At 47.9% G+C, this 26,034-nt stretch overlaps 1 protein-coding gene and 1 pseudogene across 6 annotated transcripts in view; one reads left to right on the forward strand and one right to left on the reverse strand.

The window, feature by feature from the left end:
* The window catches only part of LOC309610631 (ATP synthase F(0) complex subunit C1, mitochondrial pseudogene), a 218,161-nt pseudogene that overhangs the window by 182,809 nt on the left and 9,318 nt on the right, over positions 1 to 26,034 (reverse strand). The gene's annotated exons all lie outside the window — the stretch shown is intronic.
* RPH3A (rabphilin 3A) overlaps positions 1 to 26,034 on the forward strand; it is a 100,086-nt gene that overhangs the window by 68,111 nt on the left and 5,941 nt on the right. For all 5 annotated transcript variants that reach the window (XM_082353676.1, XM_082353677.1, XM_082353673.1 and 2 more), the window contains 12 exons: positions 2,089 to 2,127; positions 2,227 to 2,379; positions 3,704 to 3,790; positions 5,502 to 5,564; positions 6,625 to 6,873; positions 9,059 to 9,138; positions 11,840 to 11,914; positions 13,277 to 13,386; positions 17,219 to 17,345; positions 19,404 to 19,460; positions 20,175 to 20,329; positions 23,542 to 23,623. In XM_082353676.1, the coding sequence (XP_082209802.1) occupies positions 2,089 to 2,127; positions 2,227 to 2,379; positions 3,704 to 3,790; positions 5,502 to 5,564; positions 6,625 to 6,873; positions 9,059 to 9,138; positions 11,840 to 11,914; positions 13,277 to 13,386; positions 17,219 to 17,345; positions 19,404 to 19,460; positions 20,175 to 20,329; positions 23,542 to 23,623 (1,277 nt within the window). The remainder of the gene's footprint in view (positions 1 to 2,088; positions 2,128 to 2,226; positions 2,380 to 3,703; positions 3,791 to 5,501; positions 5,565 to 6,624; positions 6,874 to 9,058; positions 9,139 to 11,839; positions 11,915 to 13,276; positions 13,387 to 17,218; positions 17,346 to 19,403; positions 19,461 to 20,174; positions 20,330 to 23,541; positions 23,624 to 26,034) is intronic.

A 26,034-nucleotide genomic window follows, 5' to 3' on the forward strand; every position in this document is an offset into this window, starting at 1 on the left:
TACCTCATTTTATTGCACTTTGCTTTATTGCACTTCACAGTCATTGCAGTTTTTTATAAACTGAAGGTTTGTGGCAACCCTGATCAAGCAAGTCTGTCGGTGCCATTTTTCCTGCTCACTTTGTCTCTCTGTGTCACATTTTGGTAATTCTCACAGTATTTCAAACTTTTTCATTATTATTATATTTGTTATGGTGATCTGTGATCGGTGATCTTCGATGTTACTATTGTAATTGTTTGGGCATTTTTTTCACAATAAAATATTTTAAATTAAGGTATGTGCATTTTGTTTCACACTTAATAGACTACAGTATAGTGTAAACGTAACTTTTATATGCAGTGGGGAAAAAGTTCACGTGACTCACTTTTTTTGTGATATTCGCTTTATGGCAGTGGTTTGGAACTGAACCTACAATATCTCCAAGGTATGCCTGTACATGTACAGTACTTTGCAGAGTGCAGCACTTAGTAAATGTTGGCCAGTAGTACATAGTATTAATCACCTATACACAGACAACGTACACTTACACACATAAATGGTATGAATTAGCTTATTATATAAACTCTAGACAAAACAAATAACTCTGAAAGATTCACCTCATTGGAAAGAAGTAACATCACCTGCATTGCATAGCAACTCCTAAACCATTATTGGCAATAACATCTAGTGCTGGTGAATATGTGGAGAAATGATGGTATAAACTGTTGGTAGGACTATAAGTCACCTCCAGCCTCTTGAAAAGTAATATGGCAGATGTTATTAAAATTTGAAGCGTATACACTATTTGATCCAACAGTCCCTCTCTGGGAATATATTTAACAGCAAGAAAAGTACCCATATAAAAGACATATGTATAAGTGTATTTATTGTATCATTGTTTATGGTAGCAAAAAATACTGGAAAAAACATTCATTAACAGGATAATTGTTAAATAGATTATGGTATATCCACACCATGGTGTATTAGCACCTTTTAAAATTGAATGATGTAGGGACTTCCCTGGTGGTCCAGTGGTAAAGAATCCGCCTTCCAATTCAGGGGACGCGGGTTCGATCCCTGGTAGGGGAACTAAGATCCCACATGCCACGGGGCAACTAAGCCTGTGCACCACAACTACTGAGCCCGCGTGCCTCAACGAGAGAGCCTGTGTGCCGCAAACTACAGAGCCCATGCCCCCTGGAGCCTGTGTGCCACAACTAGAGAGAGAAAACCCACATGTCGCAACTAGAGAGAAGCCCGTGTGCTGCAATGAAAGATCCCGCGTACTGCAACTAAGACCTGATGCAGCCAAAAAAAAATAAAGGAAATAAATATTTAAAAAAATTAATGATGTAAATGTATATTGTAGATTTGGAATTATGCCCATGATATGAGCTTTCAATATTCTCTTAATGAACAGTTACGGAACACCTAGTGAGTTCCAGGCTCTGTTCTTTGCCCCAGGGAATCAGTGAATGGAACAGATAAAATCCATGCTCTCATGCAATTAAAATTCTAGTGGGGGAAACAGATGCTCAACACACAGCAAATGCAAATACAACATAATATCAGGTAGTGATAAGTGCCAGGAAGAAAAATGAAACAGATAGAGGGGATAGAGGCTTCATGTTCGACAGAATGGCCAGAGAAGGGCTGTCTGAGAGATGATATTTGGGGAGAAACCCCGAACAAGGTAATAAAGAGGGCTCATAGAATCTTCGGAAATACCGTGTGCAAAGGGTTTGAGGTTGGAGCATGCTTGGTGAGTTCTGGGGAAATTCAAATTAAGTGAACAAAGCACATTCTAGAAACAGTACGTACCCATGATCCCAATTTGTTTGCAGTGGAAATAATGTGAAATTTGTAGATAGGCTCTACATCAAAGGGGAAGTTGGGAAAGGAAACTTTTAATTTTGTTTTAAAAGTTCTTGGGAATGGTGGATTGGCCCTTTTGTGAGCTCCTTAAGTGTCAGCTCTCCAGAAAACATCAAATATTGGGGGTTTGCCAAAAAGTTCATTTGGGTTTTTCCATAGGATGTTACAGAAAAACCCAGGTGAACATTTTGGCCAACTCAATACATACCCCTCATCAGTTTTCTCTCTCTCCAGGTGACGCTGATGACAGGAGGGGCCCAGGTCAGAAGACAGGTGGGTTCTGCCGACTCTGTCTTCTACTTTTGAGACAGGAGTCCTTTTCCCCATTCCTCCATTGCCTTTTCTCCATTCAATTCATGCTTTTCCTTTCAGGCCCTGACCTGGCCTCTGCTCCTGGGCGAGGAAGCTATGGGCCTCCTGTGCGAAGGGCCTCCGAGGTACGAATGAGCTCATCTAGCCGGGACTCAGAGAGCTGGGACCAGAGCCACGGCGGAGCTGCTGGTGACCCCAGCTGGAGCCCAGCAGGTGAGAGAGATGGGCATATCCAGACAGGCTTCCTGGATGAGGAGAATCAAAAGGAATGGGGAGAACAGTGGTTTTTTTTCATTTATTCATTGGTGCTTGGTAGACATTCAATGAACACTTGTTGAATGAGTGAGTGAGTGAACGAGTGAGTGAGTGAGTGAGTGAGTGAGTGGTTGGATGGATGGGTGGATGGATGGATGGATGGATGGATGGATGGATGGATGGATGGATGAACAAGGACCCAAATGAACAAGCAAACGGAAGTGCTAATGCAGGACCCTGGGACAAGAATTTGTAAGCCCCAGCCAGAGGTGGCAAAGCAATTTCTGTCATGAGCATTCAAGCATCTCTCCAGTGAAAAATATTTGGATTCAGGAAAGGTGGGATCCAGCCCAGTGAGGTGAGAGAAGACAGGGTATTCTTCTAGGAATTTCATACCTTCTCAGTACCAGGAACTGCTGTGTATATCATCCCCATTTGATCCCCCAACAGCTCTGTAGGAGGCAGTAGCATCTAATAGTCTCAGGTAGACTCTGGAGACCAAATGCCTGAGTTCAAACCCTGGCTTGGCTACTAAACAGCCAAGAGACATTAGGTGAGCTCCTTAACCCCTCTGTGCCGCAGTTTTCCCATTTGTAAAATGGAGCTAATAAAGCACCCACCTCATAGGGTGTAGAGATGAAATAAGTTCTTATAAAAATGTTTATCAAGTGGGTAGAGTTGTTGCCTCCATGAAGCATCTGAGGTTCAGAGAGGGTAAGTGACCAGCCCAAAGACACACAGCTTATATAAGAAAAATCTGGGATGCAAAGCTAGGTCCATGTGAAGATAAGAACAGTCTTTCAATAATTATAAAGTAGTATCAACATCTGCCAGATGTTGAGTGTTCACTATATGCCAGGCACTGTTCTGAGCACTTTACATGTATTGTATCATTGTGTCTCCACCACAACCCTATGAGGTAAGTATTGTTATCCCCATTTGATGGATGAGGAGACTGAGGCCCAAAGAGGATAGGTCATTGTGCAAGGTCACAGATGTCGGAAGCAACGTCGCAGAACCTGAGCTTTTCAACATCCATGTTGTTGCAGTGAGTTGCCCAGGGGGATCTGAGTATTGGAAAGAGAGAACACACGGAGGGGAGGAGAAGAGGGTCTGAAAGAGCTGGGAATGTCGGGGGGCTGCATCCAGTTCACACCCAGAGGACCATGCCTCATGCCAGCTGACCGGTCCCAGGCTTCTTCCTGCTTTGACTGTGTGTGAGTGTGTGTGCGTGCATGCGTGTGTGTGTGCGATATGACAGGCTCTTTCCTTTCCCCTGCAGGTTTGAGACGGGCCAACTCAGTCCAGGCCTCTAGACCCACCCCGGCCTCGATACAGAGTCCAGCGCCCCCCAAGCCTGGGCCCCCAGGTACGTGCCACCGACCCACCTGCCCAGGCTGTCACTCAGCTGTGACCCCAATACCTCCCACCCTTGCTTGCAGAACCCTCTGGGCTTTCTGCAAAGCTGCAGCCACCACCAAACCCTAAACTCTTCAGAGACCTTTAGAATGAATAATACTCCAGGCTGGGAAGCTGGTGGGGGTGGGAGGAAGGGTAGCATCATACCTACCTAAATGCAAGAAGTGACAGTACTTCATCCCTCACTGTTTCCCACCTTCTGACATCATCACTCCACTTTCACGATTTTTACCACATGCACCTATGATCTGCCCTCTTATTTCCTTAATATTTTCTTCAAATTGACCTCCTTTAAGAACATAATTGAGAGAAGTTATCATAAACTCCTTCAAGGAAATTTTAAGGACTTCAGACTTCAAGGAAAAGGCAAAGGTTCTCAGACAGATATGTGAGATTCAGGAAGAAATGGTGGGCAAAGAGATTAGTAATGTGAGAAAATCTGAACACATATGGCTTGTGTAAAACAATGGAAATAATTCCTAATTGGTGCAGTTAAAAACCCGTTATTTTAAAAGAAACCTATAATGATGGCATAAGTGGGAAACCAGTATTCCATACCAGAAAAAGAGAGTATATTAGTTTGCTAGGGCAGCCATAACAAATATCACAAACTGGGTGGCTTAAAATAACAGAAATGTATTGTCTCACAGTTCTAGAAGCCAGAAGTCCAAAATCAAGGTGTTGCCAGGGTTGGTTCCTTCCACAAACTGTGAGGGAGAATCTGTCCCAGCCTCTCCTCTTGCTTCTGGGGGCCTCGGGCATTCCTTGGCTTGCGGATGTGTCTTCACATCATCTTCCTTCTATGCATGGGTCCCTGTGTGTCCAAATTTCCCCTCTTTATAAGGGCGTAGTCATATTGGATTAGGGCTCACCCTAATGGCCTCATCTTAACTTGATCACCTGCAAATATGATCAAATATTCACATTCACAGGGACTGGGGGTTAGAACTTGAACATTTTTTGGAGAACACCATTCGACCTATTGTGGGGGGCTATTATACAAATTAATGTACTGAAAATAAAATGGTGCAATGACATTCTCAGTACTCTGGCCTGCTGAAGGTTCGGAGCCGAGGCCTGTCCTCTTTTGCTCAAAAGGAACATTTACAAAGGTTAGAGAAGTGTTAAAGTAGCACCTAGATGAGACTTTTCCCATGACGGGATCAGTATGGAAAGGCAATGGGAACCCAGAATGACTTTCTCACTCTGTCATTGACTGTTATTTCATGCCCCATCCCTGTGGCTCTCCCCCACATGCCAAGCTTTGGAAATGTAGTTATATAGAATCCTCTGGACCAGTAATGACCCCGTAATAATGGTGGACTCAAAGCCTGGACTTGCCCGTTACCTTGCAAGCGATTCTTGCTCCATTCGACCTCATAACAGCCAACAAAACATGAAGAGCAGGTAGTACCTGCCCTTCCCCACTTCACAGAGGAGGAAGCTGAGGCCCAGGATGGAAGGATTTGGGCTTGAAGCCAGGGCTTTCCAACGCCAGAATCCCCCAATGGGACCGTTCCTGCAACCCTGGGTGCCTCTGCACGTCACCTGCTGCCCCTGGGCCTGTGTCCACACTTGTGAAATGAGGGCGGCTCAGGGCAAATACCCAAATGATGCCGCCTTCTCTATTCCAAAGTTCTTTCTCTCTTTGCCCCACTCAGGACCCCCAGGAGGCAGCAGACCCAGTCCCGGGCCAGCAGGACGTTTTCCAGATCAGAGACCAGGCAAGTGTTCGCCTCTTTCTGTGCCTGCGCAGGTGACCACCTCTTCCACTGACTGAGAGAGAGAGAGAGAGAGAGAGAGAGCAGGGGCTGCCAGACATTGGCCCATTCTGCATCCTGAGACCTATCTGATGAGCTCCAAGGGAATTCCCTAATTCTAAAACTCTAGAGAGTCTGTACGAAGATTAGATAGATAGAAAATGACAATACATACAGTGGTTAAGAGTACAAGCTGCCTGCATTCAAATCACTGCTTCTTTACTTCCCAGCTGTGTGACCCTGGGCAAGTCACTTAACTTCCCAGAGCCTCAGTTTCCTTATCTCTAAAAGGAGAATAATCCAAGGACCTACCTCACAGAGTTGCTGGGAGGATTAAGTAAACCAATACATGGAACACCTTAGCACGTGGCCTACAATGTATGAAGACCACACCGAGTGACAGTGATTATCACACATGATATATATGCAGCAGCACCAATCACTACAACAGATTCATTGCTTTCTAATGCACCAGGTACTGTGTTAAGTGCTGTGCATATACTAGAAAATTTTTTAAATAATAGCTAATACTATTTGAGCACCTTCAGGTCTTAAAATTCCCATTTTACAGGTGAGAAAACTGAGGCTCAGAGGTAAGTAATCTTGCAGCTGAAATTCAAATCCAGGCTGTCTGGCTTCAGAGCCCATACCAGTGAGGGCTCTCAGTGAGGTGTGTTTTGCTCATGGAACTTGTTATAAAACATAGATTCCAAGGCCCCACCACAGGGCCTACAGATTCTAGATGGAGCCTGGGAACCTGGATTTTTGCAAGCCTTCCCTGGGTGGCTTTGACAAAGGCAACATTCTGAGAACCGGTGAACGGCATGATGTGGCCCCCCTGTCCACTGGAAGTGACAGTCCCGCATTGCAGGGCAGTGGGTGATTGTGGCACAAAGCTCGCCAAGCACCTGGTACACAGTAGGTGCCCATCACTCGCGGTAATGCTGCAGCAGTTTTCACTGCTGTCGTTATGACACAGGGACTCAGCTGCCTCTTTCCCACCCTCTCCCCATCTCCCCTGCAGAGGTGGCTCCGAGTGACCCCGCCTATACAGGGGTCACCGCCCCACCGCGAGAGGAGAGAACGGGGGGAGTTGGGGGCTATTCGGCAGTTGGAGCCAAGGAGGACCGAGCGGGCCGCCCACTGGGCCCCTGTTCCCAAGCGTCTGCTGCTGCTCCCCAGCCGGCCGCGGCCCCGGCCCGCCAGCCCCCACACCCACAGGAGGAGGAGGAGGAGGAGGAGGAAGCCAACAGCTATGATTCAGATGAAGCAAGTAGGTGACGCGTAACGGAGGGGTGGCTGGAAAAGTCACTTCAGGGGTCGCCCCCAGGGAAATAGGAATGGCTCTGGGGACAGCTCTGTACATCCCCAGGCCTCCAATATGCCAAACCTAATAAACGTATTTACCAAGTTATAAAAATACAAATTTGTGTTACTAAATTCACAAAATGACATCGGCTTTCTAAAGTATAAGTGCTATCTATTTTTTTCATTGTTGTAAAAGACACATAACATCAACGTTAACCATTTACATAATTTTTTAAGAGTGCATTTCAACTATATTCACAAAGTTCTATTTGGTGGTTCCATAGAACTATCATATGACTCAGCAATTCCACTCCTAGGTGTATATATAGATGGATATCTATTTTAATCGTTTCCCAGACTCTTTGGTGTGTGTCTTCTAAAAGTCACTTTTTAACCATGACTTTAAAATTTCTGATACTTCCTCTTGCACCCATCCATTCAATGATTTATAAAGTGCCTGCTCTATGCCACACGCACACACACCAGTGGTACTTCTCCTGGGTGTGGCTGGGAGCAGCAGGGGAGAGCTGGGGTGGCCTTTGTGAGCTGCAGGGAAGCATGGATGGGTTGTGTCTGGACCTGATGCATGCTGTGGGCTTGGGGGGACGTTCCAAGAGCTCCTGGTCAGATGGGGAGACTGGACCCACTCAGAAGAAATGGACCAAGGGCTGTGATCGGCGGAATGGCTTTGGCCCATCGCGTCACCTCCCCTCGTTGTAAAAGGGAAAGCAAATACCACCTCCCATACGGGGCTGAGGGGTCGTAAACTGAGGTACCTGCTGAGACAGGGCTTCATAAACCAGAAATCATTATTATATAGTACGAAACACACATGAGGAATTATTATTATATGACATGCACATCAGAAGTAATAATAGTCAACACTTGTTGAGCCCTTATTTTGTGCCGGGCACTTTTCTAAGTGTGTTACGTGCACATGCTCAATTTAATCATCCCAGTGAGCCTGGGAATAGTTGCTTTTCCTATTCCGATTTCACAGATAAAGAGACAGAGGCTCGGAGAGGTTCAGGGGCTTGTCCAAGTTCATATGGCCAGTGAGTGGAGGAACTGACAGTCATTCTCATTGCTGCAGCAGGTCAGAGGCCAGACCTGGAGGAAATATCAGCTGTCCTGTCTCTCCCAGGGGTCATGAGTCTGCAGGCTCAGGGAAAAGGAGTCTGAGGAGCCCACCCCCACCTCGCTGGCTGGGGGCTGTTTCTGCCCTGGAAATGCACCATGTCTCTCCCACCTTCCTGGCTTTCCACATCCTGGTCCTTCTGCCTGGAGCAGTGGCCACTGCTCCTTCCATCTGCCTTAAGTGTCTCTTTGCTGACCTGCCAAGCCTAGAAGATCCCTCCCAGCCGGTGTATGTCCCTGTTAGGAGCTGTCCCTAGTGATTTATAACAAGACTGTCTCTGTATTCAACTCCCTCCCTCACTCATCTCTATATTTGACAAGTACTTATTGAGCACCTACGAGGTGCCCCCAAACTATTCTAAGTGCTAGGGATACCATGGCAAAAAAAGAAAAAAATAAATAACAGACAAGATGGCTGATCTAATGGAACTAATATTCTAGTGGAGAGAAACATACCAATGAGTTCATTTCAGGTAAAGACAGAGCACTGTGAAGGAAATAAAATAGGGTGTATGACCATGAGGGTGGCTGCTTTAGATGGATCAATCAGGGAGGGTTTCTCTGAGGAGGTGACATTTAAGCTGCGATGTGGATAATGAGAAGGCACCAGCCATGTGAGGATCTAGAGAGAGAGCATTCCAGACAGAGGCAACAGCAAATGCTAAGACTCATTTATTCCTTCAGCAAGTAAGTGAGCACAAACTGTGTGCCCTGCACTGTGCCCAGCGGGGACAGCAGTGAACAAGGCAGTCACAGCCTTGCCCTCACGGGACGCTCAACCCAGCAGATGGAAGTCATTAACTAGGCAATTGCACAAATGATTAACTGATCACAGGTGTGCTGAGGGCTCCAAAGAAGAGGAGGGTCTACCAGGATGGGGAGTCCAGAGGGACTGAGTCTTCCTCTCCTCTGTAGGCTCAATGGCTAGCCCAGACCGCGCACACGGTAAGTGCTCAGGAAATGTTTGTTGAATGAATTAATGTCCTCTTGGTACCTGCCTCTGTCTTCTTCAGCCACCCTGGGTGCCCTGGAGTTCAGCCTTCTCTACGACCAGGACAACAGCTCCCTGCACTGCACCATCATAAAGGCCAAGGTGGGTAAGGGGGCCAAGCTGGGGACCACTCAGGATGTTCTGGCATTTCCAGGGGACTTGGGGAGGGCATGGGTGACCAATTCTGTCTCCTGTCATTGCCTTGTCTATCTGTGACAGTGACAGTGATGAGAAAAGAGCAGGAATTAGCCACGGCCAATTCCTCTGCAGGCAGGACTTCCTCCGGGGAAGGTCCCAGAGGGGTTTCACTTAACTGCAGCTGCCTCCCGGGAGTGGAGGAAACCAAGCTTCAAGGGCAGAGCCAAGATCTGCCCAGCCCCATCCACACCCTCTGGAGGGGATCTCAGAGGTGTCACCCAGGAGCAGTGACAGCCTAACTTGACAGCTGACATGCCACTGAACAGCTCCTTCTATAGACGGGGCTGTCAAGCTGGAGCTACAGACTGAGTCAGGACTTACTGTTGCAGATGCAAGGACAGTAATCTGGGCTTCTGAGAGGGGGGAAAAGGCAAACCAGATTGAAAGAGCATCTCCATGCTACAGGCTCCAGGGGCAGTGAGCCAACTTTACTCCAGCCCGCAAGGAAAGCTGGATGATGCCAATGCCAATCCCAGGAAGTAGTTGACCAGGATCTCTCCCTGCCCCAAGTCTGGTCTATAGAAAATAACAAGCAAGGTTCAGGAACCAGACTTCCTGGATTCAAATACCAGCTCTGCCCCTCCTAGCTGTGGGATTTGGGGGAAGTTAACCTCTCTGTGCCTCAGGGATAATAATAGAGTCTCTCCCATGAGGATGTTGGTAAGTATTACGTAGAAGGTGGCGGGATGTCCCAGTTTGCACAGATGGTCCCCAGCTATGCCTGTTGCCTTGATGAAATAATTAAGAACTCCCCTTTCCACTCACAAAATGTCCCAGCTTGGATGATCAATAATGTATGAAATGCTTAACACAACTTCTAGATCAACATACCCAGGTCACACCTTCAGCAGACACTTAGATGCATTTACACGTGCCCTCCAATAACACAGTGAGGTAAGGCCCTACATTATCTTATTTCATCTTCATAGGAACCTCTGAGGAAGAGATTATTATTAGCCCCATTGTACAGATGGGAAAACTGAGGCTTAGAAAGTTAAAGCCTGAGGCCACTCAGCTGGTAAGGGATAGAGCTGGACTTGAATCCAGATGTAACCACCTCCAGCTCCAGAAATGGGGGAAAGCCACACCATTACAGCCCCCTTGAGACAGGGGTACAGAAAACTCAACGGCTCAGGGGCTGGGCTGGTAAAGAGACGAGAAAAGCGTGTGAGACATTAGGGAATGGTAGTAACTTTGGTAAACTAAACTGGTGTGAGCAGGACCCAAACAAAGATGTTCAAGTTCAAATTTGAAAAACACAGCGTCTGCCAATTTGTAACCTCCCAATCCAAACAGACATTACAGACATGTTTATTAAATACCTACTCTGTACCAGGAACTACCCTAAATGTTGGGGAATATTAGAATGAGCAAGAATAGACTGTGCCCTCATGGAGAAATGGACAAGAAACCATCACTATAGCATCTCCTGAGTATTGTATACGCTCTGGGGCTTTCTACAAATTATTTCGTCCCATTTAATCTTCACAACAAACCTATGAGGAAGGTTTCATCATCATTCCCATTTTATAGATGGGGAAATTGAGGCACAGAGAGATTAAGGGACTTGCCCAAATCACACAGCCAGGAAGTGGTGGAGCTAGGATTTGAACCAGTGTTGCCCAGCTCAAAAGCCTATGCTCTTACCTTCTAGGCTACCCGGCCAGATTTCCCCCTTGCACCCCACTTTGTGGCCTCCTCTCCCAACCTAGTAGTAGCAAACGTTGTTCATACTGAACTTGTGCCAGGGCCAGAGTTCAGCCTTCACAGATGAGATCTCATTTAACCCTCCAAGAATCCCATGAAGCAGGGTCTGTGATCAGCCCCACTGAACAGATGAGGAAACTGAAGTCCCTGGAGATCACAGGGCACGATACATGGGATTGGGGATTAGTGCTGTGAGAGGAGACAGTGGGAGCCCAGAGATAAGATACCTGCCTCAGCCAGGGCCTAGGGGGATGGGCAGAGCGTATCTGAGCCCCAGGAATTTTGGAACTGCTCATGTTAACAAACCCAGCTTAACTCCCACCCCGGACAAACTGCTCTCACCTACAGTGGCTCATTTTAGCCATTTTAGCCATGCCAGCTCTGTGAGGGGGGCCAGGCAGAGATTGTGATCCCCATCATATGGATGGAGAAACTGCGGTCTCAGAAGTGAGTGCAAGGGCCAGGGCCAGAACTCAGGCCTCCTTTCACTGGCCTTTCCTCCTCTCCCACCCATTCGGGGACATGTCCTCCCATCCCTGCAATAACAATCCAGCCTTGATGGAGCACTTCCTGTGTGCCAGGCACTGTGCCAAGCACTTTACAGGTGGGATCACGTTTAAATCTCACCAGCCCATGAAGCATCCCATTTGACAGGTGAGGAAATGAGGCTCAGAGAGGTTAAGAAACTTACCTAAGGTCACACAGCCAGTAAGTGACTTGGCCAGGCTTTAAACCCCATCTGCCGGATTCCAGTGCTCATTTCAAGACACTGCATTTCCCTTCTCTTTCTTTGGAAGAGGAAGCACACAGGATGGAGTGATAGCTGTGCCCATTGCCTGTGATAGCTGAGCGCCCAGCCCTCCCCAGGCCCTCACGCCATTGCCTTCTTCTCTTACAGGGACTGAAGCCCATGGATTCCAATGGCTTGGCCGATCCCTACGTTAAGCTGCACCTCCTGCCAGGAGCCAGCAAGGTACCATATGGCCTGGGCCTCTTGGCAAGCGGGGCACATGGGCTCTGGAAAGCACCCAAGGTTCCCAGCTCAGAGCCTAAAATAGCCCTCCCCAAACCCCCTCTTCCCTGATTGGCAAAGTTCTTACAAGGGGTAAGGGATGGGCCAGAGCCATTCTCCTTCAAGAGGCAGGGGCTCTGCTCATTTCTCTAACTCAGAAACCTGGGATCCAGGAGAGAAGCTGATACCCTGATTATGCCCTTGACCTGCTCAAGCACCTTCAGGGCTCCCCAGTGCTGACCATGGTCCACCTCCCCCACCCATCTTGTGCCCCAGCCAAACACCTCTCAACAGAAATGACTAACTCTTTCCAGATAACTTGAGAAAAGGTTCTATTATTAAGAGAAAATGTACCCCCATCCCTTCCACCTTTCCGGGAGGGACAGTGGGATTAATTCTCCTTTCTTTGGATTGACCAACTCAGAGCACATGGCTGGAAATGGAAGTGTGCCTTCTTGGGTTTTATTTTTTGCTTTGTTGTGTTAATTTGACATGGATGTCCTAAAAACAAGGCTGCCTATATACTTGGTTACATGACCTTAGAAAAATGCCTTTCAGAAATCTCTGCAAGTATCAAATGCCCCATAAGACAAAAAAGGACACACACACACCCACACACCCACACACCCACGCACGGACACATACACACTTTATCTCACTCTTTTTTTGTTTGGATCAAGGAAAGACAGTCCCACCTGGCCATGGCCAAACTGGTTGGCCACTACTCCTTCTAACTCCCCAGCGACCTTTGCTTCTCCTTGACCCACTCCTTTGCCCACTCCTAAATCCAAACCTGCTTTGCCAAAGAATCCAATCAGTCATTTACATGTTAGTATGAATTAGATTTCTCACCAGGCCACCAGGTGCATTTCTAACCTTCTCTCTTAGAGTAAAATGAAAAATTTTGTTCTCTCTAAGGAATTTCAGGCATGGAGGATGCTATCTGGGGAAACAGAGGGGACCATCCCAATATCCCCAGAAATTATTTCTTCACTGCCTAGGAATGGGAGACTCTCATTTCTGCCTCCCTGGCCTAGAAATAATACTTTTTCTCAAAGAAAAATATCTTTGCTTTCTAATCTTTATGAAGAGTTCAAAGAGTGGGCCCAGTGCCTGGAGGGAGGGCTGGCCCAGTATCCAGTGTTGGTGATGCACCCTAGAGGATGACCCCACTCCCTGAGAACATGCATTTGGGAGCAACAGAGCCCCTGGACACTCCTGAGGGAAGTGGACTCCTAAGTCACCCACCCATCGCAGATGAGCCCAAGGGATGGAGCTGCAGGGCTGGCTCCCCACTGAGACAGATGTCTGTCTGGGTTCTAGTCCAACAAGCTTCGTACGAAAACCCTGCGGAACACCCGAAATCCCATCTGGAATGAGACTCTGGTCTATCATGGCATCACGGATGAGGACATGCAGAGGAAGACCCTCAGGTGCCTGCCGGGAGGGCGGGCAGAGAGGGGCCTGAGGCTGGGCAGACTGAGGCATGCGTGGTTCCTGGGGGCAGCGCTTTAAAACATCTCAGAGTAGTTTTTTGTTTCTTTTTTTCTTCTAAAAAGCAATATATATTTCTGATAGACACTTTTGAAAATACAGATAAGTGAAACTGTTAACATCTTGGTGTCTGGACATTTGGGTTTAGCGTGTGTCTATATTTGTGTGTATGTGTTTGTGTGTGTGTGTGTGTGCGCGAAAGTTGTTTTTTTTTTTAATAAAGTTGAGTGTTTTTAAAAGTTTATAAAAATGGGCCATCCTATTAAGTAATCAACCAGTTTCACTTAATATACTGACGCCACTTCATATTCTTCTACAGTGTATTAAAGTGCATTTTAAATTACATAAGTAATAAATGAGTACATTGTTCTTGTAAAGAATTACTGAGAAAACAAAGCTGCTTTCAAATGTTAGTCCCCTCCCTCAGCCTGGGTTGCCTTTCTCCTTCTGTGAGTGTGTGTATATTCATATATACATACATACACTATATATATATATATATATATATATATATATATATATATATATACACACACACACACACACACACACACTGTCGTTTACAATATAAGAAATATCATGTTGAATATATCTGGACCTTGCCTTTTTTCTTAACAATGTATCTTGGGGCTGTGGCCATGAGAAGACATTTAGATCTACCTAATTTTTAACTGCTTCAGAGTACTCCATAGCATGGGTTTATCACAGATTTTTTTAATGTTTTATTATTAAGTGTTATGAATATACAGAAAAATATAGAATATAATAAAAACAAATACCCATGAACCCAATACTCAGTCTTTCAAAAATCTTAATATTTGTTTTATTTGCTTCAGCTCTTTTTGTAAGGAATAAAGCACTACAGATGCAAATTGAAGCTCCTCTTGTATACTTCATCCCCCACCCCCTTCTCTTCTTTCCTCCCCAGGGCGAAACACTATCCTGAATTCTATGGGTATCATTTCCAAGCGTGTCCTATGCTTCAGCTACTTAATTATGTATCTATAAACAATATATGGTATTGTTGGCATCTCTTAAAATTTTATGTAACTGTTCACCACTTTATCCAGTTCCCTGTGGATAGACATTTAGATAGCTTCTACCTTTTCTCTATTACAAACAAATTTGCAGTGAGCATTCTTCATGCTTCCTTGTGTTCATATGAGTATTTCCTTAGGACAGAAACCAAGGAGGAATATCTGCTGGATCACAGAATATGGGGTGTGGGTCTTTTTAATTTTGCAAGGCATACAAACTGGTTTGCAAATGGGCTGTTCCAAGTACATTCCTATCAGCTACAATATTATTTTAAGGAAACATAAACATTTTTATTGCAGTGTAATAACATCCATTTAGAAAAGTGCACACAGAAAAAGTGTACAGATTGATGAATTTTCACCAAGTGAACACACTGGGTTAAGAGAACAGAACATTCCCAGACCACAGAAGCACTCCCCTTGTGCCCCCTTCCAGTGAGGACCTTTTCCCCCAGGGGATTCACTACCCTAACTGCTAACAGGAAAAATTAATTTAGTCTAGTTCTGTACTTTATGCAAATGAAATCATACCACATAATTCCTGTATGTCTGTCTTCTTTCAGTTAATAGTATATTTGTGATACTCATCCAAGTTGTTGTGGGTACTTGTAGGTTGTTCTTTCTCATTGCTATTTAGTATTCCATTGTGTGAATATAACACGATGTTATTTATTCATTCTACCGTTAATTGGCATTTGGTTGGTTTTCTGTTTGGGGCTATTACAAATAGTGCTGCTGGGAACATTCTAGTAGCTATTTCTTGCATACATTTCTGTTGTATATACACCTGGGAGTGTAATGGCTGAGCCATGGTGTATGTATATGTTTAGCTTTAGTAGAAACTGCCAGTTTTCCATAGTGATTGCACCAATTTACACTCCTACCGGCAATGGGAGTTCTGGGAGTTCCAGTTGCTTCACATCCTCATCAACACTTTTCCATTTTGGCCACTCTGGCGGCTGTGTAATGGTGTCGCATTGTGGTTTTGCACTTCCCTGATGAGCAATTACAACATTATTTTCAACGCGTACTGTTACATTTTTAGGGTTACTTCATAATTTTCTTAAGAAGTTCCCCCATTATAGAATACTTATGTTATTTCTGCTTTTTCACAACTATAAACAAAACTGTGGTAAAGATCTTTGTAGTTACGTATTTTTTCACTTACGTCTTCAAGGTAAATTCCTAGAAGTGGCATTACTAGGTCAAAAATGGTGATTATTCGTGAGTCTTTGGAGACATTGTCCTGCAGAAAGGATGGTGGTGTTTACACCCCCACCGGCTAAATGGAGACAATTTCTCTCTCCAGTTGTGTACAGTGTGGGGCTCAGCAGGAGGGTGTTCTGACCCTTCAGAACTTTGAACCTTGTTCAACAAATGTTAATGGCCAAGAAGCAAGGTGCTGTTAGTTCCTATCTGTCCCCCATGGGGGGAAAAGTCCTTTCTTCCTCTTAGTGTATGTCAGGATGAATTATCATGCCTCGATTGGTCCTTTTGGCCTCCTGAGGGACCTTTCTCATGACCTGCCCTTTTTTGTGCCTCTGGTCTACTCAATGCTGTGCAAAGTAGATAGCAAAAGACAATATAGTGTTCTGGAAATCAGGAGCTTAAAATTCTGGTTCTGCCCCTTACTGGGGAAAAATTATTCAACCTTTCTGGGCCCCAGTCTCCTCTCCAAAGTGGGAAACTCAGAGGTCTGGGGGGAGAAAGAATTAAATGAGAAGAGTCAGCTAAGTTCCTAGCCTAACTTTGCAACAGATGATGCTGAAATGACCGTAAAGTAGATGTAAAGGGGGCTGAACTTCATTAATCATCAGGGAAATGTATTGGGTTGGCCAAAAAGTTCGTTTGTGTTTTTTCCACAACATCTTGTGGAATACTAATAAATTAATACTACAAGGAGATACTATGGCCCACTCAGAAAGGCTAAAATTAAAGACCGACAAAATCGAAGCTAGAATGAAGAGCAACCAGAACCTGCCTAAACTGCTGGTGGGAGTGTAATTGGTGGAATCACTTTGGAAAACTGTTTAGAAGTTTCTACTGAGGTTAAACTTGTGTGTAGTCCATGGCTCAGCAATTCTGCTCCTACCTAACAGAAATATGTATCTGTGCATATAGAAAAGACATGAACATGAATGTTCCATTGCAGCTTTATTCGTAACAGCTAGAAATGGCTCAAAACCAAATGCCCATAAGTAGCAAAATTATTACAACATATTTACACAATAGAATACTATACAACCAAAAAAGGGACAGATAACTATTGACATGGGTGAATCTCACAGACATAATGTTGAACAAAAGAAACCAAATGTAAAAGGGTCTATACATCTGATTTAAATGTAGGTCAAAAACAAGACACTGAATCTTGCCAAGAGAACAAGATAGTGATTATCTTTGAGGGAGGTAGTGACTAGGAGGGATCATGAGGGTCTTCTGGGAGCTGGAGTGTTCTATATCTTGATCCATCTGAGTGGTAGTTGCATGGGTGTATGCAAATTCAAAAATCCTACAAGCTAGAAATTTAAGATTTGTGCATGTTATTGCTTGTTAAGTATACTGTGGTCAAGAAGAAATTAAAAGTACCTGGCCTAGTGCTCAATAAATAGGAAGTTGTATTATTCCTGTGCACATTACACATCCCTTGCCAGCATCAATCAGAGCTCTTGGTACATAGTAGGAGCTCAATATATGCTCTTCTTTCTTTCTCCATCCTTTATGTCAATCGCAGGATCTCTGTCTGTGATGAGGACAAATTCGGCCATAACGAGTTTATCGGTGAGACCAGATTCTCGCTCAAAAAATTGAAGCCCAACCAGAGGAAGAACTTCAATATCTGTCTGGAGCGGGTGATCCCAGTGAGTGCCTTTGTCCCAAGGGTTCAATGGGGAAGAAGAGTTGGAGGGGTGGATGCTGCCTTCTTCTGGGCCTGTAAAGGATGTGATAGATCTGTAGGGTGCCAGACAGGAGAGAGGCTGTGGCAGCTGTTGGAGGGAGGGTGAAGATTTCAGGTCAGAACATGGGGGGTTGCATCCTGGCCATGCCTTCTACCAACCCTGTGTTAGCATCACTTCTGAAGGTCAGAGTGGTTTGGCAGTGTGGCCTGCCTGGGTTCAAAGCCAGCTCTGCCATTTCCCTGCTCCCTGGCCTTCACCAAGGGTCTGAACTATTCTGGGCCTCAGTTTTTCTTGTCTCTAAAATGGGTGTTACAACAGCACCTGCCTCATAGGAGGCAGAACCTAGTACCTAATAAGCACTCATAAGTTAACTGTTGTTATTATAGTAAATAATACTTCCTTACCCACCGGTCGGTCAAGAAGTCATAAAGAATCATAGAGAGACACAGGAGGCAGGATACCATAGCGCTTAAGAGCATGGGCTCTGGAGCCAGACTGAGTTTGAGTCCCAGTTTCTGCCACTTATAGTATAACTTGAGTCAAATGACTTAACCTCTCTGTGCCTCAGTTTTCTTGTCTGTAAAATGGGGTAATATAGTACCAACCTCATAGGGTCTTTTAAGGATTAATGTAAAAGTACATGTAAAGCATTAAAACTGTTATTGTTAGATGTGATACTCACCTTTTGAGAAAGAACAAGAACCAAATTGAGGTTGTCCAATTGGGCTACACCTCAGAATCAACTAGAGATTTTAAAACCAGAACTTTACAAAATAGATTCTGTGGGGGATCTCCCTGGATATTCTGACTTAGCAAGATAGAGTGAGACCTAGCAATCTGTATTTTTAGACATAATCCAACCTACCCTTTTTTATGTCTGAGCCACCTGGGGCCCAAAAAGAGGAGCGAGTTGCCAAGGTCATACCGCAAGTCAGTGACTGTGTTCTCAGGCACCAGCCAGAGCCCAGCTTTCTTGCAATGCCCATCGTGCCTGCTCCCCCTGGGCAGTGGGCCAGCACCCCATTGGGAAGCCATGGGGGGTGGGAGGGGGGCTCCTGCAGCATCCTCCCGCCAGATGCCAGCCTGGGGATGGACTGTCTGTGTGCTGCACTGTATTTTATAGCACAGACAAAGGAACAAGACACAAGAGGGAAAATTGCAAGGAAGAATTTACACGGAATGCCAGGCTCCCAATAAATCATTAGACGTGCCTAGGAATGAAGCCTTTCCTCTGGGTCTTTGCCTGGTAACAGTTGGCTCTTCAGGCTTCGTCATCCTTCCGTCACTCAGTGAGTCCAGTTGGTCAGCACAGGGGCCAGGACCCCGTCTGAGTCTTCAGCTCCTGGGTCTGCCATCTCGCTGTGATGGACGCAGCCAGCCTCAGAGGCACAGACGTGGCAGGACAGGCCCGCACTGGCCCCAAAACCCTGCTGATCATCTCCTTTGCTCTTAAACCTCCCACCACCAACTCCCCTCTTATGCCCCACTAAGGACAGGGACCTCATAAGCTCTGACCCCTCGCCTCTGGACATCAGTTTTCCTCATTTCTAAAGTGAAGAGGTTGGATTTAACCAGTGCTCTTCACATTGTGTTCCCCAGAGCCTTAGAAGCCTGCAAAAGGGCCTTAGGAGACATGGGGGAAGAAGCACCTGGTGGCCCCTGTGCCACTTCAACCAGAGCAGGCAAAATCTTATCTGTTTTGTGCATGGCTACTTTGCCACTTATTGGTTGTGGCAAGTGGTTTAACCACTCTGACCCTCAGTGTCATCATCTGTAAAATGGGGATAGTAATACAACCTACATCAATAGGCTGTTGTGCATTAACATGGTCTCTCAAATGGTTAGTGTTATATACATTTTAGCTGAATGGGGGAAAGCTGGAGGGCCACAGAAGCTTGGAGAACCCATCCTCATGGCTCTGGATGCCAGTGGAGGGGAGAAGGGGTTTCTGGTCTTTCTTGTGTAGGGAGATGAGCCCCATTGACAATGTTATTTTTCCTTTCTGTCTCCTTCCTCAAGATGAAGCGTGCTGGAACCACCGGGTCAGCCCGAGGCATGGCCCTTTATGAGGAGGAGGTGAGCGCTGAGTGGGTATTGAAGCCACAGTCAGGGTCTGGCATCTCCCTTTTCTCTCCCTCCCTGGCCCCTTTCCCACTCTTTTACTCCAAACCACCTGCCTGTTGGTTCACCATGAGAGGTGCCCTTGCCCAGGGCATTAGAACATGAGACCAGGAGCATGCTTTTCACACCTGGAGCCCCCAAGGTGGGGGAAGCCCCATCCTCTCACACCTGAGAGACACCCTCGAATTCCTTGACCTTGTTAGCAGAAGCTCTGCTGGCAATTCTGCTGCACTAGAGCAATGCCACGCTCCCTCCATGGGGATGTAGGGCAGGTTCTTTGAGCTGTGTGTCTGGCAGAGGCTGGAGTTTGGCTTCACAACCATGCCCTCGGCCCCAAGGACTGTACTTTTGAGAAAACTGAATGGGTGGGGGGAGTCTGAGCTGAGTCAACGTTGGAATCAGGGTCAAGCTCAGCCTATGATCAGAGTCAGGGTCAGTCCGTGTCTAAGTCAGAGTAAAGCCATTGGCCCCCATGTACCTAGGACTGGGCCCCTTGGCTTTCATCATTTGCTCCTCCCTGGAGTCTGGGGTGTCTGCTGTCTGTAGTGCTGATTGCACTAGCACTGGCCCAGCTCCTCCTACTTTCCACAGACTCTCTTTAATGATCACCATCCACGTTGCCCGGACCCCTTCCCTCCTAGGCCCACACACCCTCTTCTCCTCCTGCAGCAGGTGGAGCGTATTGGTGACACAGAGGAACGCGGCAAGATCCTGGTGTCCCTCATGTACAGCACACAGCAGGGAGGCCTCATTGTGGGCATCATACGCTGCGTGCACCTGGCGGCCATGGATGCCAATGGCTACTCAGATCCATTCGTCAAGCTGTGAGTCAATGTCTGGGGACTATAGATGAGCCCCAGAGGGGGGTCCTAGATCCTTGCAAAGAGAGGACCAGAGAACTTCCCCAAGATCATTGTACATTGAGGCCCAGAGAGGGCAAGGAACCTGCCCAAGGTCACACAGTGAGACAGATGCCCAGAACTGGTGAGTGTGAGTCTGGAGTCTCAGTCAGCCTGGTATGTCACCCACCCATATGAGAAGTTCTGTGGCTCTTCTCCTGTGGGAGAGGGGTGGTCGGCAAGGTTACAGTAATCCCATTTGTAGCCCCTGGGAATCAGCAACACACCCCTCCAGAGTCCAGAGCCCCACCACCAAAGAAGCAACCTGACTTTTTCTGGATTCAGTCTGGAAATGCTCAAAGAAAAGACCTTAGGCTTTGGGGTTATTCCAGTTATCTCAGTCATGGGGAATAAGAGAGACTTCGTGTTCTGGGTCCTCTGAGAAGATGCCAAGAGGGGATTAAACAGAGGAGAAATGCCTGTGTGAGGGAAAGTAGGGGGAGAGTCAGGGGAAATGGGACAGCAGTTAGACGGCCATTCGAGTCTGACCCTAAGTGAGGGGACGAGGGAGGGAGGGATGGGTGGAAGCATCCCAGATGCAAGTTCAGCAAAGCCATCAGGAAGTCCTCAAGCCAAAATTGGCCATCACATGAGGCCCATGTCTCCTAGGAGTAGGCCTGCCGTAGGTATCCCTGCCATGTTCGGTAGTCAGCTGGGAGTGTGGCTTGGCACAAACATGGCATGGATTTCCAAGCGCGGCAGCTGGGGCCTTGGTCATTTATGTTCCCTGTCGTTGGAGGTCCTCCAGGCACATTCTCCAAGCCGCCATTGAATCAGACATGGGATGCACCTCCCATCTCTGCCAGCTACCAGCTGTGTAACTATAAGCAAGTTATTTGATGTCTCTGAGCCTCGGATTCTTCATTGGTAAAGTGGAGAAAACAAGTCCACCTTTTTCCAAGAGTGCCCATAAGGCTCAAATGAGATATCATATAAAAGGAATAAAATTACGCCTGGTACAGAAACATTTAGCTACTCTGAATAGAATTCTGCCTTGCTTGTGGCAGTAAAATGTGTGTTTATGTGGTGGTTGAGAGCCTGAGCTCTGGATCCAGACTGCCCGGGTTTGAATCCCAGATCCAATAGTCTTCAATATTCTCCAGCTGTGTGACCTTGGGCTCATGCCTTAACATCTCTGGGCCTCAATGTCCTCATCTATGAAATGGGAAGAGTAATATTGGTCATTTGGTCCTGTCCTCCAAGAAGCAGACACCAAGACTAGATGAGATGCTAAGAGATTTGCTGGGGAAAGCGCCTGGGAAGGAAAATTGAGAGAGAGCTGGAGGAGGACCATAGAGACAACAGGCCTGGTGCACATCTGCTTCCTGAGGGGTAGTGGGGGGATGGTTGGGCAGGAAGAATCTTAGACTGCAGTGCAGTTCTGTGTAAGTTTCAACCACTGTGGTGGGGAATCCTTGAGCGCAGTCGCCCATTAGAGGAGCCCCGCATCTCCCAGAAATGGGGCTGCCTACTGTCGCTGCTGGCTCAGGTACTGGCTGAGAGCAGCCTGTGGGGAGCATGGCCACATGAAAACACAGTGGTGAATTCAGAGCCCAGCAGCTTGTCAGTCTCCCCCTGCAGTTGGAGATCTGAGAGATGCATTTTCATGGAGTTGGTGCTCAATAAATACCTGCCATTATGGTTATAAATAATTACTATCACTATCTTACTCATGGCAAAGAGTGTTTATTAATGATCTCTCCAACCTGGGAGACACTCCTTCCCCCATCCCCACTGCCTCTGACAATAGAAATCAATGCTTCCCTTAAGGTCATGGCTACAAATGAGGCCACAGTGAACTTTGCTCCAGATTTTCTTTGAAAGAGGATTTTAGTTAACAAAAGAACACACATGTCTGGAATGCGTTTGATTTCTAGGAGTAATTTGGTGTAATTTTCTAATTTTCCCATATGGTCCAATAGAGAACATTAGCTCCTGGGCTCCTGTCCTGTACTCCATTGAATCCCAGACACATGCAAATTGTTTTTCTTAAATAACTCTCCCCACCACCCCTTCTCCCATCTACCCAACCCTCCAGAAGAAGTAGAGTTGCAGTGGTCACCAGTGAATCGCTGCCCTGGTGGGCATTGTAAAAAAGAAAACAGGAGATCGTTAATCAATTTAAGATCCAATAAAGTTTTTTAAAGTCAGAATTGCCCTTTATTTTTGTTCAGCATCTGGTACCTTTCAAATCCCCTTTTGTATCTCTTCTTTCAGATTATCCTCAAAAGCAGTTCTGTGAGTGAGAAAGAAAAGTTTGCCTTCTTTACAGATTGGGACGCTGAGGCATACCAAAGTTACACTCATGTTGAGAGTTGCACAGCTAGTGACAGCTTGCATCAGAATCCAATTGTCCTAACTCTTAAGAGTTTTTAGCCCATTTTATTTATTCGCCCAGAAAATATTGATTGAGCACCTACTACGTGTCATGCATTGTGTCTACAATGGGGAAGAGCCTTCTAGGCAGAAGAAATAGTCTGTGCAAAGGCCCTGGGATGGAAAGGAGAGTGAATGGGGTGTGGGGTGAAGCAAGTGGCACAAGATCAGGCTGGACAGGAGCAGGGACCCAACCACGCAGAGCCTTAAGGCCACATTAAGGATACTGAACTTCACCCTGAGGTCAAAGGAGAGCCATGGAATAGTTTTGAACAGGAGACTGATTGTAATCAGATTTGCATCTTGTCCCTTTTGTGCATACACTCATCGTCTCCCCAGGACCTGGGGGCAGCTTAAGAGATAATCAGTAGTGAAGCCCCAGGCACTGTCATCCAGGTTCTCAATGATCCATTGGGAGAAAGTCCTAGCTAAGAGCACAGACTCCAGAGGCAACAGCTGGGTTGAGTCCCCAGCTGTGTGACCAGAGGCACATGTCTCAACTTCTCTGAATGCTCAGTTTCCTTATATGTAAATGGGTGGTTGTACCATCTACGGTTTGTTGAGGGTTAAATATGCATAAGGTGCTTAGGTAATGCCTGGCACCAAGTAGATGCTCTGATGCACATTGGTCATTATTAATGTTGATTCACTTTCTGATCTGTTCATTATTCTCCCGACACTGGGAGGACCTTTGGGGTCATCAAGAGGCTGTTCTTATTCATTAAACTTCATCCATAATGGCCTCTCATGTCTCCTCTCAGCTGGCTGAAACCAGATATGGGAAAGAAAGCCAAACATAAGACTCAAATTAAGAAGAAAACCTTGAATCCTGAATTTAATGAGGTAAGGCTGCCCCATTTTCTGCCATGCTCTGGGATAGTTCCTATATGTGAGGGAGGAACAAATTCCCTGCTAGAAAGTTGTAAAGCACAAAAAAAAAAAAAAAAATTCTTACATAGATCAGCTTGAATTATCTAAAAGAAGAAGGAATGAGTTCCTCATCATTGGACAGAATCAAGCCTAAAACAAAAGCCTATAGATTGGGAATGTCATAGGGAAGACACTGTATTTGGAGAGAGAATGAATTAAATCATCTCCAATGTCTTTACCAACTCTAATAGTATATAATACTGATATTTGAGGAAATAAATAGCGGCAGTTGTCCCCTTTCACCCACCCAGTTGGCACTGCCCTCTCCCTCTCCCTCTGCTTCTCCCTCTCCCTCTGCTTCTCCCTCTCCCTCTGCCTCTCTCTCCCTCTGCCTCTCCCTCTCCCTCTCCCTCTGCCTCTCCCTCTGCCTCTCCCTCTGCCTCTCCCTCTCCCTCTCCCTCTCCCTCTCCCTCTGCCTCTGCCTCTGCCTCTCCCTCTCCCTCTGCCTCTGCCTCTCCCTCTCCCTCTCCCTCTCCCTCTGCCTCTGCCTCTCCCTCTCCCTCTGCCTCTGCCTCTCCCTCTCCCTCTCCCTCTGCCTCTCCCTCTCCCTCTCCCTCTCCCTCTCCCTCTGCCTCTGCCTCTCCCTCTCCCTCTCCCTCTGCCTCTGCCTCTCCCTCTCCCTCTCCCTCTGCCTCTCCCTCTCCCTCTCCCTCTCCCTCTCCCTCTCCCTCTGCCTCTCCCTCTCCCTCTCCCTCTCCCTCTCCCTCTGCCTCTCCCTCTCCCTCTCCCTCTCCCTCTCCCTCTCCCTCTGCCTCTGCCTCTGCCTCTCCCTCTCCCTCTGCCTCTGCCTCTCCCTCTCCCTCTCCCTCTCCCTCTGCCTCTCCCTCTCTCTCTCCCTCTCCCTCTCCCTCTCCCTCTCCCTCTCCCTCTGCCTCTCCCTCTGCCTCTCCCTCTGCCTCTCCCTCTCCCTCTCCCTCTGCCTCTGCCTCTCCCTCTCCCTCTCCCTCTGCTTCTCCCTCTCCCTCTCCCTCTGCCTCTCCCTCCCCTCCCCCTCCCCCCTCCCCGTCCCTCCCCCTCCCCTCCCCCTCTGCCTCTCCCCCTCCCTCTCCCTCCCCCTCCCCCGCCCCCACCTCCCCCTCCCCTCCCCCTCCCCCTCCCCTCCCCGTCCCTCCCCCTTCCCCTCTCCCTCTGCTTCTCCCTCTCCCCCTCCCTCTCCCTCCCCCTCCCCCTGCCCCCACCTCCCCCTCCCCTCCCCCTCCCCCTCCCCCTCCCCATCCCTCCCCCTCCCCCTCCCCCTCTCCCTCTGCCTCTCCCTCTGCCTCTCCCTCTCCCTCTCCCTCTGCCTCTGCCTCTCCCTCTCCCTCTCCCTCTCCCTCTCCCTCTCCCTCTGCCTCTGCCTCTCCCTCTCCCTCTCCCTCTCCCTCTGCCTCTCCCTCTCCCTCTCCCTCTCCCTCTGCCTCTCCCTCTCCCTCTGCCTCTCCCTCTCCCTCTCCCTCTCCCTCTGCCTCTCCCTCTCCCTCTCCCTCTCCCTCTGCCTCTCCCTCTCCCTCTCCCTCTCCCTCTCCCTCTGCCTCTCCCTCTCCCTCTCCCTCTCCCTCTGCCTCTCCCTCTCCCTCTCCCTCTCCCTCTCCCTCTGCCTCTCCCTCTCCCTCTCCCTCTGCCTCTCCCTCTCCCTCTCCCTCTCCCTCTCCCTCTGCCTCTCTCTCTCTCTCTCCCTCTCCCTCTCCCTCTCCCTCTGCCTCTCCCTCTGCCTCTCCCTCTCCCTCTGCCTCTCCCTCTCCCTCTGCCTCTGCCTCTCCCTCTCCCTCTCCTTCTGCTTCTCCCTCTCCCTCTCCCTCTGCCTCTCCCTCTGCCTCTGCCTCTCCCTCTCCCTCTCCCTCTCCCTCTCCCTCTGCCTCTCCCTCTGCCTCTGCCTCTCCCTCTCCCTCTCCCTCTGCTTCTCCCTCTCCCTCTGCCTCTCCCTCTGCCTCTCCCTCTCCCTCTGCCTCTCCCTCCCCTCCCCCTCCCCCCTCCCCGTCCCTCCCCCTCCCCCTCCCCCTCTGCCTCTCCCCCTCCCTCTCCCTCCCCCTCCCCCTGCCCCCACCTCCCCCTCCCCCTCCCCGTCCCTCCCCCTCCCCCTCTCCCTCTCCCTCTGCCTCTCCCTCTGCCTCTCCCTCTCCCTCTCCCTCTCCCTCTGCCTCTCCCTCTCCCTCTCCCTCTGCCTCTGCCTCTCCCTCTCCCTCTCCCTCTCCCTCTCCCTCTGCCTCTCCCTCTCCCTCTCCCTCTGCCTCTCCCTCTGCCTCTCCCTCTCCCTCTGCCTCTGCCTCTCCCTCTCCCTCTCCCTCTCCCTCTCCCTCTCCCTCTGCCTCTCCCTCTGCCTCTCCCTCTCCCTCTCCCTCTGCCTC

Source organism: Balaenoptera borealis (assembly GCF_965194805.1).
Source record: "Balaenoptera borealis genome assembly, chromosome: 14".
Lineage (NCBI taxonomy): Eukaryota > Metazoa > Chordata > Mammalia > Artiodactyla > Balaenopteridae > Balaenoptera > Balaenoptera borealis.